This window comes from Fusarium proliferatum, assembly GCF_900067095.1.
Source record: "Fusarium proliferatum ET1 genome assembly, contig: FPRO_scaffold001, whole genome shotgun sequence".
Taxonomy (NCBI): Eukaryota; Fungi; Ascomycota; class Sordariomycetes; order Hypocreales; family Nectriaceae; genus Fusarium; species Fusarium proliferatum.
Window position 1 is genome coordinate 906,402 of NW_022194790.1, and position 14,328 is coordinate 920,729.

Sequence of the window (14,328 nt, forward strand, 5' to 3'; positions counted from 1 at the left end):
CTACAGGAGACGATTAAGATGAGTTCGGTAATGGCAACTCGAGTATCCTCATGAGTCTATAGAACCTGTTGGGCATAAGTCATCACCTGAACTCTCCCCTTTACACTCATGTTTTTCTTCCACTAACTCAAGCCTTCCGGGCGAAATCAAGAAGCCCTTGGACCGAATCCTCAGGCATTTCCTCATGACACCTGCTGAAACTCATGTCACGGGTGAAGTCTCGGAATGCGCGTCCTCGTGGCCCAGGCAGCGGACCCGCTGATGTGCGCTATCGACTGGTCGTGACCCCTTGCGGGGAGCCATCCAACGTTTCCCATTCGCTGATAAGCTTCCATGCCAAAGGTATCAGCCAATCACGGCACTCGAAGCCTTGTTGTCCCTCAGGGTCCCCTCCAACGTCATTCTACCATGCGTCGACCTTATCATGCCTCTTCCATTCGAGCCGACCTCGGCTGCCTTCTTTCTTCTTCATCCATCAAAACAAGGCGGTTTCACCCTCTTGTCGACCACAATCAGTCTCTGTCTTGTCACATAACGCCACCATGATTCTCAGGAGTAAAACACTCGCTGCTGGTTCAGCCCTGGTCGCTGTAGCTTGTGCGTCGCAACCTGGAGCTATCGAGCCTATCCCGGGTCCCATGAGAGACCTTACTTGGGGTCAGCTCAACTTTATCCACACAACTGATACCCATGGCTGGATTGGCGGTCACTTTCAGGAGTATGTCTTACCTGGTCACTTTGATGAATCACAACTAACATCATAGGCCCCAATACTCTGCCGACTGGGGAGATTACATCTCTTTCACCAAGCATATGCGCAAGCAGGCCGATGAGCAAGGAAGCGACCTTCTAGTCATCGACACTGGCGATCGCATCGAAGGCAACGGCTTGTACGATGCATCCTCCCCCAAGGGTCTTTTCCAGTACGATATCTACGCCGAAGCCGACATCGACATCCTCTGCACTGGCAATCATGAACTCTACAAGGCCTACTCGGCTGATAAGGAGCACAACACCACCGTTCCAAACTACAAGGGCAAATATCTCGCTTCCAACCTAGACTACATCGACTTCAAGACTGGCGATCGTGTTCCCCAAGCTCAGCGCTACAAGAAGTTCAAGACAAAGAACCAAGGTCTCGAAATTGTGGCTTTTGGCTTCCTTTTCGACTTTACAGGAAATGCCAACAACACCGTTGTTCAGCCTGTGGAAGACACCATCAAGGAGGATTGGTTCCAAGAGGCTATTCGGGAGAAGCCGGATCTCTTCGTTGTCATTGGTCATGTTGGTCTTCGCATGGAGGAGTTCAAGGTCATCTTTACCGCCATTCGAAAACAGAACTGGCATATCCCCATTGCCTTCTTCGGCGGCCATGCACACGTTCGTGATGCTGTTCAGTACGATTCCAAGGCATTTGCGATAGCCAGCGGTCGATATTTTGAGACCATTGGATGGATGTCAATCGACGGGATCAGCAAGGGCGGCACTAAGGAGGTCGAGGCCGCTGCTTCACCCACCTTTACGCGACGATACATCGACAACAATCTCTACGGACTGCACTACCACACCGGCCTGAATGAGTCTACTTTCCCCACTGCAGATGGCAAGAGAGTCACTCAGATGATCACTCGTGCTCGCAAGGCTCTTCAGCTCGATTACAAGTTTGGTTGTGCGCCAAAGACCCTCTGGATGACAAGAACCAAGCATACGGATGAGGATAGCATTTACTATTGGATCTCCAATCAGCTTTTGCCTGATATTATCACTCGCAAGGATCGCAAGGACAAGGCTAGACTGGCCATCTTCAACACTGGCGGTATTCGATTCGACATCTTCAAGGGCGGTTTCACGCGGGATAGCACATATGCTGTCAGCCCCTTTACCAGCGGCTTCAGCTACATCCCCGACGTCCCGTACAAGGCTGCTTCCAAAGTTATCGATCTCTTGAACAGCGCCGGAAGGATCTTGTCAGAAAACGGTGCAGATGTTAAATTCTTGGCTATGCCTGAGCAGGCATTCCCTGCTCCAGCCATGGAGGCTATGTTTGAGGCTAATAAGGAGGATGAGGACGAGAAGCGTCTTGAACTAAGGAGTTTCCTTGACAAACCTGACCTGACCTCTGGATACACAACCAAAGACGATATCGGCACTGATGGTGATGACACTATTCATGAGCCTCTCAAGTTTTACGAGCAACCCAACTGTATTCAAGCTGAGATCAACATGCCTTCGAAGGGCGATCCGGAGACGGTTGACTTTGTCTTCCTTGACTTTATTCAGCCTTGGATCATCCCTGCCCTGAAGTTTGCTGGCGCAGGTGATTACAGTGATGCTGATGTTCAGCGATACATTGATGGTACTTTCACCTACCATATGGCGCAGTGGATTAGCAAGAACTGGCAGGGTGACTGCTAGGTTATTGTACACATAGAACAATTGGGATGCCCCATGGAGTTTTGACATTCGGGATAGCATAGGCAGTTAGAGCATACCTTTTTGGTCATCATCGAAATTAGATTGAATACAAGTAGTTATATACACCGCCCTCTCGTTCCAGTATCAATTTCTCGAATGGGGGCTTATTAGAGCTTGGAGCACGTACTGGCACCTATATCTAGGGTCAGGAGTCTTTTTGCTCCCTGAGGCGCTAGTTTGTAAAGGCCACCTAGTCAGGATATATTTAAGCACAGTCATGGTCCAAATAAAGGTCAAAGGCAATGCAATAGATTGAAGTTGCAAGCTAAGTGCCTATATGTATATGTATACCCAACCAGCTATGTTCCATATCTAATATTTGTTCTAAGGAAAGGACCTCATGCAAGGCATGAAAACAGGAAAAGACCAAATGCACAAGTTCAATCCCAATCCAAACCCAACCTCAAAAGCCAGCATCAGACCAAGATAGAAGATGTTGTCGAGAGTCTCATCAAGCACCCAGTGACTCCCATAGCTATCAGGTCATAGGATCAAAAGACCGCTTAAGCCTTGGGGAACTTGAATCCAGGGGGGACACAGTAGGGGCTACCGCTCGGCTTGTAGAAGACACAAGAGGTCTTGGGGGGGCAGACACCGGCAGCCTTTTTGAAGGGTCAGTAACTTTTGTCCAAGATGCAGAAGAGGGGGAAGTGGTGATGACTTACAACATACTTGCCGTTGACATCGCAGACCTGCCAGCCAGTCTTGTCAGGGGTGCAAGAGTAGGTTCCGGGCTTGCAGCCAGTACTGGAAGCATCGAGGGGAGTGGCAGCGGCCAAGGAGGCGAGAGCAGCGAGGGCGATGGTGAACTTCATGTTTGCGGTTGGTGGTTCTTGCAGGAAGAATGATGTAGTAGAGCGAGAGTGTGTTTTGTAGCGAGAGAAGACAGTGTTTGAGTTGATGAGGATGGAAAAGAAAGTTTGGGATCTGGAGGTTAGGAAGGGGAGTTTATATACTTGATTTCACAATGGATGTTGCTCTCTTCTCGAGTATCAAGTTTCTGTTCTTACCTCACAGGTTCGACTTGACTTACACGAGCTGACGGTGGAGGCCATGCCCGGCCTCAGTCCTAGATTCATGCTATTTTGGCTCCATTTTCCCCGTAGAGAGACGGGAGATCGTCTTGCAATACGAGGCTTACTCTAGAATGTGACGATGCACAAGGCAGTCAGTCAGTCTCTGGACTTCCATTATTCTAGTTCGCTCGTACTAGTTTCTGTCAAATGGCAACGTTAACTTGTCAAGGGAGCTAGGCCGGGTGTGGCATATCGGACTCGCTTCTGGGCAAGCCACTTACACGACATCACTAGATAGTCACACGATCTGAGCTACCAGCCCTACAGATGTGGTGTTACAGGTATTTGTTACGATGATACAGTGTTAAAGCCAGTACTAATTCTACATCTGTATATCATCAAGAGCATGCTATGATACCGTACTGAGGTCATGATATGATACTACAAATAATCTCACAATACAATATCATGAACTGACATAATACAACACCAAAACAGTCAATATCCAGCGCCCATCCAACCAGAATCACTCCTCCTAAAAATAAATCCCGAAGCAACCTTCATCTCATTACCCCGCAAAAAGCAAAAGCCCAACTGCCCACAGCTTATTCGTCCCCAAAAGCCTCTTCTCGTGTTTCCCGAGGGTTCGGAGGAATTAATTACGTTCAATCGCGAAACATGATTGGAAAACAAATATAGATGCTCGTTGATGTGGTCGCACGTTCAACCTCGTGATCTTCTGAGGAATACATGATTCGCTTGGTATGAGAGTGTCAAAAGTGCATTGAGTAACCCGTGTATGCAAATACTTTCCCCAATCTCCCCACCGTCAGCTCAAAGTCCTAGACTTGAGTGAGAATAATCATGTTATACGAAGCATATGCAGAGCAAGTATATGCCTAGATGCAGGCAGTGATACGAGGAACAAAGCAGGGGAGTCCATGTGCTTACTGTTCACCAATCACTTTCTCCCTCTCACGATGTAATCAAAGCACGGCTTGTCGGCTCCCGCGTCTCTGGTCTTGCAGTCCCGACGACGCCGTGGCGCCAAGCCCGGCGATGCTCCGCCTCCCGGGGCTCGCGGAGATCCCGATCTCGGCCGTTTAAGCTGACAGATATAGCACGTGGCTTTTCCAATTGTGGCATCTCATTTGGATCGTTACATTGTGAGGCTGACACCTCTAGGCTAGCCACCTCTATCTGTCAACGGAAACAATCGTTCAAAATCACCGGCATGACGTGGATCGGTAGATACTTTGTTTCCATTTACAGCTCATAACCAAATATTCTCCTCCCATTGGCCTGACCGTCGGCCGGGTCTAGTAATTAGCTCCAGATAATGACATGCCCTCTCTTTTTTCATCCCCTTCAGCCCTCCCAAGTCCTGTTGATCTGTTTCCTCCTCACCTAGAACTTTGTTAGCCAAGATGTCATCATAAATGCGAGTGCGATTGTGGATATGCTTACCATCGGTGAGAGGAAGAGTACGCCGCCCAGCAGCGATACAACGGTCAAAACAAGTGTTACCTTGTTGAAGCCGTTTCCAAGAATATCGAATACACCGCTGGGTGCGACGCGTGTTCCAAAGACATCCACGCCGTAAGCAACAACCAGACTTGTGCTCTCCACAATGACTGGTGCTGTGAGAATGTCCTTGACACCCACCACATTTCGCTGATGAGAGATGACTGACCGAGGGTCAATCTCGATGCTGGGAGTGTATTGGATGAGACCCTCAGCTTCCTTCTCAGCTGGAGTTGAGTCACGGCCAACCGGGCGTCGGGCGTCGAGGACCTGGCGAGCTAGACCGGCGATGGAGTGGGTTTCAGGCAGGTAGCCAAGAACCTGTCGGTTTGAGATGCCTTGTCGTGTTTGTGTAACCGACAGCTTGTCGAGTGGCTGAGACAAAACATAAGCTTGCTCCTCAACCCAAGGCAGAGCAGGTCCAGTTGGTGTGTCAACAGGCTTGAGAGACGAAAAGTTGACAGCGTCGCCAAGAGGGCCGCGGTCGTTGGGAGAAGAAGACTCGTAGAGGTCAACTATGACAATCTGGTAGCCTTGGATAGATCGCTTGGTGCCATCCTCAAGGGTGTATCGGCCAAAGAATGTGCAAGTGTACCAATTCTCAGCCATCGCACAAGAGATGGGCTTGGTAGCGTCGACACCAGCATAGGACTGGGCAGCTAGAACCTGGCCTGAGACAGTATCGAGCAGCTGAACAGAAAGAGAGGACTTTGCCTCGTCAATAGCAGCCACAACGATTGTGTTAGGGTTGAGGTACTTGTAGCTGACACGACGATCAGCCAGGACGCGACCAATAGAGGCGACAGGGTCGTGGGGAGCATGCTTAGCAATCTCCACGATCTTCTGACCACGGAAGAGCTGAAGCTGCCAGACTTCTTGCTCAGTGACCTTGTTGTTCTCCTCAACAAACTTGACACCCTTAAGAATCTCTCCCTCACCACGGACAACGACGGTCTCACTGGGAGTGAAACCGGCGGGAACGGGTCCAATCTCTCCGTTGGCACCAACAGGAAGCAACCACTTGCCAGCGGGGCTGTCGACAACGACAGTGCTGGAAACACGGGGAAGCGAACCGGCTGGCATCACTTCGACAACATCGCCAGTGTCGCTCTTGATGGCAACATACTCACCCTTGGCGCCACGCAGAGTGACGACACCCTCATCCTTAGCATAGATACCCTTGATCTCGAGAGATTCGCCAGGAAGTTGGGGAAGGACAGACTTGGACCAGATGACTTGGCCCTTGTGCTCAGTGCTAAGACCGTACACACGACCACGGCGAGTCGCAAGCACAATAAGCTTGTTGAAGCCAAAAGTGTCGCGGTGCAGGCCCTCTTTCTTAGCAGCGGGCTCGCCACCGAAGATGCTGGTGATGATTCGTTGAGGGAGAGATGCAAGGTAGTCAGGAAGGTATTGAAGGTCATCGATATGTCGTGTAACACGGTGAATGTAGGCTGAGAGAGGGTTGGTGTGAGCCTCCTCCTCAAGAACCTTGGCGAGGTTCTCAGTACCGGGAACGTCAGCCCAAACAGCAGCAACAGCGCCGGAGAGACCCTCGGGTCGCTTCCAATCAATCTCGCCGTTACGGACAAGAACCCAGTCATCTGACTTGGTGACAGCAGCAGCTCGGATAGCAAAACCTTCAGTGCCAGGCTTCTTGAGGACCTCAGCAACAGCGTGAACAGCCTCGATATCGCCAGCGGGCTTGAAGGGCCATCGAGCCAGAACAGCGTGAGACTCAGATGAGACAACAAGAGTCTCATCCTCAGTGACGCGGGCGAAGTAAACGTTGGCTCCGTCAGAGCTGGTGGAAAAAGCACCGGGGCCAGAAAGGTGAGGAAGTTCGTAGGCCTTGGTAACCTGGCTGCTCTTCAAGTCGGTATGATAGACCTCGGCCTTGTTTCCGGTCTTGGTTCGGGTGTGGACAAGGAAATGAGGCTGGGATTGAACAAGGTGAGGCGCGTGAATAGCAACAGCGACAGCGTCGGAAGGCAGCTTGAGGTCTTGAGTCGTCTTGCTTCCCAAGACGTTGACCTTGAGCTTGGTGAGGGTGCTATCAGCCCATGCGAGGATAGGGGCCGCAGAGTTGCCTCCAACAAACATGACGTCCTTGGGTCCATGGACGTCACCCTTAGTGCCAATGGCAAAGTCGTCCAATCGTCCTCCTGTAAGAGTGTCGAGCGCAGTAACCTTGAGGCTGTAAGAAGCAGGCGATCCGTGAAGGCTGATAACGTAGATCTTGGAAATATCGGTCGAGACCTGAAGAGGGATGTTCTTGGAGACCTCGCGGAACTCCCAGATGACATTACCCACAGTACCGTGTATACGTCGTAGAACCGTAGTGCCATCCTCGTCATACAGAACCAGAACGTCCTTTCTCGAGCTCTCAGTAAGCTCCAGAATCTCAAGATCCTTAACTTCGCCCTTAAACTCATTATGCCACACATTTCGCCCCGTTAGCGCATCCCACGCCTGAACTCGCGATCCATACGCCGCAGCAACCCAATGCTCACCCTCAGCAGCGCGCAAGAAACCACCGCCATTGGTGATATCATCCGCGATCTGCTGACGCCAAACAACCTGGCCATTGCTGGGGTTGACGGCGCCGATGAGACCGACGTCGCTGAGTGTGTAAAGGAGGCTCGCCTTATCTTGCTTTCGTGGGCGATGGAAGAAGGTGGTTTCGACTTGGGGGACGCCGAGGAGCGCGTGGTGGAAATCGATCTCGCCGACCTCGTCCTGGAAGACTGCGGCACCGAGGGCCGAGAGCCCCAGGAGGAGCAATGGTTGGAGTGAGAGCCGCATGATTGTCGTTGAGGTTGTTGTGCGGCTTCACGCTTGGGAGCTTCAGAGCTGCTTGCATCATGACGGCTAGCTTATCTGTTCGTTGCGCAATGATTAGTCATCTAACAAGCCTAGGGTAGGTAATTTCCCGATGTCATTCATAGTTGGCCATGTAAAATTATAAAAGCGATAAATTTGTTTATTTCTGGATTTAATATTTACTCTTACTTTTAAAGTCCTGAATAGCGAACTGGGGCGCTTTAGTGATCTTTGTTGCTCCGAAATCCAAGTCGTATCCTTGATGCTGGATTCCGACATTTTCTGAGAGGGGGGTTTCCGCTGCAAACAACCGGCTTAATCTGTACATATCCCATCGTCTTATGGTCATGTCAAAGCTCAAGAAGAAATCATTTCAAGCTTTAGAATGTCCAATCTTATGGTTATTGAAAAAGATAGTTTGGTTAAGTTTGCACGCGAACCTCTATCATGAGACCGCCCCGCGCGTGTTTAGATCCCGTGCCACTCACACAACCTCATGTCTTAAAACCACACTCTGTTGCTGCTACTACTTCCAAGCTTCGGACCAAAAAACGTACCCATCGAGACTGTCTCGGTAGTTTCTTTGTTTCAGGACACACCTATGTCTCTCGATGCGTTCTCATGTAGTTGTCATGCGGATATACGCACAGAGATGCCATCATCGATATATCCGCGTGCCTAGGACAGGCCTTCCATAGTATATAGATATTAAAACCCGAAGACGAAGGAGATTCATGGGGGAAACTACCAATATTAGACTTTATATAGTGCTCCTGGTTATCGAGACTCAAGAGATGGTATATAACATGGAGGTTTGTCTTACATCTAGTGCCCGTAACTCCCACTTACATGAACAGCCTCGATCTCTAATTCCTTCATGGTCTACAACTCCCCTCCCAAACATAACCCTATCAGCTAGCGGTCTTCTCGTCCTCGCCGACCTTCGAACTATCTCCCGTCGCACTGCTCTCACCGGCGGCGCTTCATGGATCGACTCCCTAGTCCTCGCCCCAGGTTTACACTATCAACAAGCATGCGATGACCTCGAACGTGAAGCCCCCATCGGCTTAATAGCATTGTCTACTCAGACGCTCGGCCAGATACAATATGCCGTGAAGAACACCATGACTGCGAGTTATCTCAAGAGTCTTGTCAAAGATGGCGCCGAGAATATCATCACTCTTGACGTTGGACTAGACACCCCTTGGGATGTAGTCAAAATCGTGGGGAAAGTCATGAGAAAATCAAGGGTCTCAGATGAAGAAGACGACGATGAGGATCACGAAGACTGGGCTTCCCTCTCTGATGTCGACTGGCTCAGTCACCTCCTCTACCTAATCAGTCCCCTCATAACATCAGCTTCCATCGCCTTCATGGTAATCTTCGAAGACTGGTGGGGCCTCGCCATTCTCCTCACTCTCGTCAGTTCTCGTATCCTCAATATCTGGGCCATCAAGCAACGCATGACGCACTCGGAACCGTCCCCAGAAAGTCTAACCATGACAGAATACACCGTCGATCTTGGTGGGGGACACAGCGTGCGACTGCGCGGCCCAGATGCAGACTTACAAGCTCTTGTTACTCATGCTTGGCTACGTACGCAGTCGAGTCTGGAGGGTTATCTTGAAGCAGCTGCTAAATTGATGGTATACATGTCTGCTGCACTGGGAGGAAACATGACACAAGCGGGAGCGATTGTGCTCATTGGGCTACTACTTACCAGCGCCGCGCTATTGGGACTCAGTAATGCACATGCACGAGGCTTCCGCATGCATGGTCGCTATGCGATGCCTCAGCAAACGAAGCTGAAGGCTGTGGAGGTTCGCCGTAACAGTAGTACTTCGGCAGGAGAGGCGCAAACCGGATTGGTTTAGGGACTCGAGTTGAAACATCGAGAGATCGAACCACAAGAAAAATTCTATGCTGATATGTACAGGTGAACCATATACTTTATTGCCTGTTGTCCGTGAATTCATTAGAACTATCTCCCCTACATGTTATACACTCTCCGACTCTTTCTGTTTGATCAGTTATACCGCCATTAGCTCTTCTAAAAACTCTCTGATCCCTTTCAACCGTCATATCACTGGACCCATGCAAACCGTTCTAGCCTTGCGTTGGTTCTTGTTGTGTTTGCTGTCCTTCCGCCACTGAAGGTTCAGGAACTGCCGGGGCATCGATAGCAGGAGTCTCAACAATAGGAGGCTCAGCAGCAGGCTCCTCGGTCTTCACCTCTTCAGTCTCAACTTCCTCGGTGACCATGGGCTCATCAACTGGTTCGGCTGGTGCCTCAGGTATCAATGCTGATTCAGGAGGAACATCAGCCGCCGGCTCTGTGACTGATTCCGTAACGGGGTCTGCCAGTGTTTCCGCAGGATGCTCAGTAGTGGATTCAGGAGCAGCCTCAGTGATAGGGTCCGCAGCAGTTTCAGGGGCAGATTCAGCAATAGGCTCAGTGATTAGCTCGGACATATGCTCAGAGACGGGTTCAGCAGCTGGCTCGATGACAGCCTCTGAGGGTACCTCTGCGGGCACCTCAGCCACAGGCTCTGGCACCGATTCAGGTGCAGAGGCAGGTTCAGCCGATGCCTTCTGCTTCATACTCTCGATCTCTGCATGCTGCTCATCAAGTTTGTCCATCAGACTGGAAAGCAAATTAGGCGATTCCTCACGAAGAACTTCTTCAACTGCAGGAGGAGCAGACTCTTCCTTGATTTCAGGTTGAGGTGGGGTAGGCTCCTTGATTTCTTCTGGGGGAGGCTCCTGAACAGCCTCTTCCATGGTGGTATCTTGCACAGTGGTTTCAGCGGGCGGCTCAGGCGGGGGATCAACAACTGATGGAGCCACTGCTGGGATATCTGTGATATCAGAGATAGGAGCAGTGATAGAGGCTGAATCATCAGGTTTGATGCTATCCTCTGTCAACCCAGTTTCAGTTGTTATCAAAGGTGGCCGCTGTGAGGCTGCCTCCTCGCCAGCCTGGATATCTGTTGAAGGCTTGACTTCACTACCGGGGCCAGAAGCACCAGGCTCACCAGAGCTTCCAGGAGGCGTGGTTGCAATATTGCCAACCTCTTCAGGTGGAGGAGGTAATAGTGCTTCGCTGTCGGTCGGCTCCAGCATGGGAACGTCGCGATCGGTCGCAACCTCAGGGGCCTCCCCGACAATGGTAGACGGAGGCTCGGCTATGGTCGAATCCGCAGGTTCAACTGCAGATGCGACCGCCAGTTGTGGTCCTGGCCCGAACGGAGCGTCTATGGCCGCCTTCAAGAGCTGTTCCTCCGCTGAACTATGGTGTTCATCATCCTTGGTTGGTGGCTCAAGCGATGCCTGTGCGAGGTTTTCCTCAGTCAGTTCAGGCTCCGCGGGCTTTTCATCTCCCCCAAGAGGTGCATCTATCGCTGCCTTCAACAATTGCTCCTGATCCACCTCCTTGGTAGGTGAAGGCATAACCACGTTCTTAAGGGGGCTGCCTTCGAGTCTGGATCCACCAGGTGTGAGAGTAGTTGGAGGTGCCAGACCCATAGGGTTCGGTGGTACAGGCACGGGCGCAGATGACTCGGTTTGTATGAAAGCATCAGGCTCGTTGTTTTCAACAGGAGCTGGGAGAGACGTGGGTGCTGGTTCTGGCGCAGGGGGTGGAACAGGCGCTGCTTCGGTAGCTGTCGTGGGAGCCGCGTCTGTCATCTCGTGGTCTTGTGTCTTGTTGTTTTCACCATTTGCTTGACTCTCCGCAGCTGGTGTTGCCTCTCCCTCTTCGCCCTCGTCGCCTTCGTCATCATCCCCATCTTCATCGTCATCGTCGTCATCTGCATCCGGCATTGGACTATCCTGATTGGCAGAGTCTTCACGTTCCTGTTTGATAGCCTATTAAAAATTAGCGATGGAGAACAGCGCATCCAAAAGCTCCAACGTACAGCTTCTGCAGGGTTCTCGGGCTTAATTGGAACAGCCGACACAACACCATCTGCTCCAGCGACAGGCGCCGGCGCAGGAGCAATAGCATCAGGAAGAGGGTTTTTGATCTTCTTCTTTCCTCGGCCAGGACCAGCCTTGGCCTTTCTCTTAGGTGGTGGTGGCCTTCGTCGATTGGGAACAGGTGTCGTCGCAAGTGGTTCAGAGCCAGCAACAGGCGCTTGTTCAATCCGTGTTGAAACTATTTCGCCCTGAACTTGTTGGCCGTCAGATAGCGTGACCTCTTCTGTATATGGATTTCCGGCAGCGTCAATTCTCCTGACAGTTGCCCTTGTAACCGTCGGTCCTTGAACCTTCTCTTCCACCGTTCGACTGGCAATCGTCACGGTGTTCTTCTGTCGTTTCGCGAGATGTGATGTACCAGATGTATCGATATTACGAGGCAACTGCTTCCATACTTTCACGCTGAAACCTCGAGCGCTTGTATCCTCTTCCTTCTTCTCTGGCTTCTCAGGAGCTGCATCGGCATCAACCTCTTCCTCCTCAGTTGGCGCAGGTCTTTTATATAGTCTTCCGGATCGCGCAGCCGCCAGAAGTTCCTGGCTGTGGGCTGGCAGTAGATGCGAATCTTTCGGCATGCCGTGAGGTAAATCGATCGACCAGATATCATTCTGCTGGGTCTGTTCCTGCTGTTGCGGCGGCGCAACTTTTATCCATTCTTGTCGCCATTGTCGCACGGGAAGACCTTGGGCTAATTAGTAGGCATCGCAGCGCGCGATCGGTCATTTCGTACCTTCGAAGTCATCGTGCTCGGCATATCCTGATCTGTTGGCGCGTCGCGTCTATACTAATTAGTCGATGGTTGCAGAAGGGAAGCAGTGATTCACTCACTCCTGGCGCCATCGCGGCTGACTTATTGCGGCGACTCTTATGATACTATAGCGATGATATGAAGCTTTATTTCAACGTCGATTGGATTGCGCTGTGGTCTCGTAACAATATTGCCCTTGCAGCTTGGTTTACGAGGCTGAGTCGCGAGTCGCGATGGGCTGTCGAATGTTGTTAGTTGGCCAATTGAAATTGGTGAGACCCGCTGACGTAATCTAACATCGAAAAGAATTGAAGATGATGGCCACTGCCTGGGGTATAACCTCAAACAAGGATACGACCCAATATATAGTACTGCTTGGTCGAGGCAGCAATTTCACCTTTGAGGCAGAAAGACCTTGTATGATTTTTACTTCTGAAATAATGGCCTGCTATAGGGGCTCATTGTTTTAGGTCTTTAGAGAAAAGTCAATCGCTCAATATGACGGCCTTATACGAGGCCGACGACAGAGGGGGGAAAATTATAAATAAGATAAAAATAATGGCAAATGCATTAAGCTAGGGAGACGAAAGGATGTTAATTGACACACACTCCGTTGGTGCCGTTCGTTTCGAAGCAAGATCTCAACAGACGGTGCTACCAAAGCCCTGGTTTTAAAACGTCTAGAAACCAAGAGCATTTGACACAGAAACCAAATATTTAGAGCCAAATATAATCAGAATTGAGATTCGCCATCTAGTATTCGAGCCGCACTGCCCATTCTCCAGTACCTCGAGACACCCCCGGGGCTCGCTGACGCCTTTGAACCTTTGTGGTATCCGATACATATACATTTATCCCCGTAACCATGCTACTGTACACACGAGTTGTCTCTTTTATCCTTTATCCAGTCGTTTCGAGATCGTTATGGTCAAATCGTTTAGTCGTAACTGCGTCAATTGTCAGTGATGAATGGTGGCGACAGCAGCTTTTTACATACCCCTGCTCCTTCTGCCTCAAAATCTCTTGATTGTTGCCCGTCTGCTTGCCCTGGTGCGGATATCAGTATGCTAGATATGTGATCTCAATGGACCTGACTTACCGAGATTCCACCCTCAACAACTAACCGGTCGAGTTGGTAGAACTGGCTGATGACTGTTTGGCGCTAATTTCTGTCAGCACTTCCCCCTCCCGGTAGCATCGTTGCCACGCACCTTCAAGCTCTGAAGCTCCTTGATCCCATGCTGCACCAACTCCTGCACCTTCCGGCTATCCTGCTCGCCCTGATGCTCCCGGAAAGCATCTCTCGTCCGTCGCTTCGCATACTCTCGGAAGTTGTACGCAGCGAACTGCGAGCCTTGCCGTAATAATTGGCGGTACTAGTTGAAATTCCCATCAGCAATTGTCGATATCAAGACTGCACGCCGATCTCTGCAAATTTCGGCGGCCGCAATGAGGGGCAGGACTCACGAGGGATCGGACTTGTTGCGGCATATCGCCTTTGAGTGTACCGACGACAGACATTTGGTGTATGTTGTAGGTTGGGGAAATCGACTAGATTGAAGATTCGCGACGGCTTAGAAAGTATCCGATGATGCAAGCATTTGACGCTGCGAGCTCGGTGTTAGTCGGCGCGGAGAAATTTGCCGCTCCGGCCGGTCTTTCCTTCACTCTAATTCGTACTGTATGAAGCCGGCATCTATCGTAGTCGAGCACAGTGCTTAAACGGCCATTGCTCTTCGGGATCATGCTCCGTAGATATCGGTG

At 50.8% G+C, this 14,328-nt stretch overlaps 6 protein-coding genes across 6 annotated transcripts; 2 read left to right on the plus strand and 4 right to left on the minus strand.

The window, feature by feature from the left end:
• Nucleotides 1–542: 542 nt before the first annotated feature.
• Nucleotides 543–2,415, plus strand: FPRO_01794 (related to 5^ nucleotidase; the record flags this gene model as incomplete). The annotated part of the gene is made up of 2 exons (XM_031227517.1): nucleotides 543–718; nucleotides 765–2,415. 2 exons carry the CDS (start codon nucleotides 543–545, stop codon nucleotides 2,413–2,415), a joined length of 1,827 nt encoding a protein of 608 aa, XP_031074679.1.
• A 563-nt stretch (nucleotides 2,416–2,978) lies between these two features.
• Nucleotides 2,979–3,290, minus strand: FPRO_01793 (uncharacterized protein; the record flags this gene model as incomplete). Its single annotated transcript, XM_031227528.1, has 2 exons — nucleotides 2,979–3,077; nucleotides 3,141–3,290. The coding sequence occupies 2 exons, from the start codon at nucleotides 3,288–3,290 to the stop codon at nucleotides 2,979–2,981; spliced, it is 249 nt and encodes an 82-aa protein (XP_031074680.1).
• Nucleotides 3,291–4,859: 1,569 nt separating this feature from the next.
• Nucleotides 4,860–7,820, minus strand: FPRO_01792 (uncharacterized protein; the record flags this gene model as incomplete). The annotated part of the gene is made up of 2 exons (XM_031227539.1): nucleotides 4,860–4,898; nucleotides 4,959–7,820. 2 exons carry the CDS (start codon nucleotides 7,818–7,820, stop codon nucleotides 4,860–4,862), a joined length of 2,901 nt encoding a protein of 966 aa, XP_031074681.1.
• An 824-nt stretch (nucleotides 7,821–8,644) lies between these two features.
• Nucleotides 8,645–9,712, plus strand: FPRO_01791 (uncharacterized protein; the record flags this gene model as incomplete). Its single annotated transcript, XM_031227550.1, has 2 exons — nucleotides 8,645–8,650; nucleotides 8,696–9,712. The coding sequence occupies 2 exons, from the start codon at nucleotides 8,645–8,647 to the stop codon at nucleotides 9,710–9,712; spliced, it is 1,023 nt and encodes a 340-aa protein (XP_031074682.1).
• A 232-nt stretch (nucleotides 9,713–9,944) lies between these two features.
• Nucleotides 9,945–12,656, minus strand: FPRO_01790 (uncharacterized protein; the record flags this gene model as incomplete). The annotated part of the gene is made up of 4 exons (XM_031227561.1): nucleotides 9,945–11,705; nucleotides 11,756–12,498; nucleotides 12,547–12,595; nucleotides 12,645–12,656. The coding sequence occupies 4 exons, from the start codon at nucleotides 12,654–12,656 to the stop codon at nucleotides 9,945–9,947; spliced, it is 2,565 nt and encodes an 854-aa protein (XP_031074683.1).
• An 845-nt stretch (nucleotides 12,657–13,501) lies between these two features.
• FPRO_01789 (putative ISD11 Iron-Sulfur protein biogenesis, Desulfurase-interacting protein) lies at nucleotides 13,502–14,085 on the minus strand (the record flags this gene model as incomplete). The annotated part of the gene is made up of 5 exons (XM_031227572.1): nucleotides 13,502–13,511; nucleotides 13,562–13,611; nucleotides 13,664–13,726; nucleotides 13,776–13,940; nucleotides 14,032–14,085. 5 exons carry the CDS (start codon nucleotides 14,083–14,085, stop codon nucleotides 13,502–13,504), a joined length of 342 nt encoding a protein of 113 aa, XP_031074684.1.
• Nucleotides 14,086–14,328: the final 243 nt, after the last annotated feature.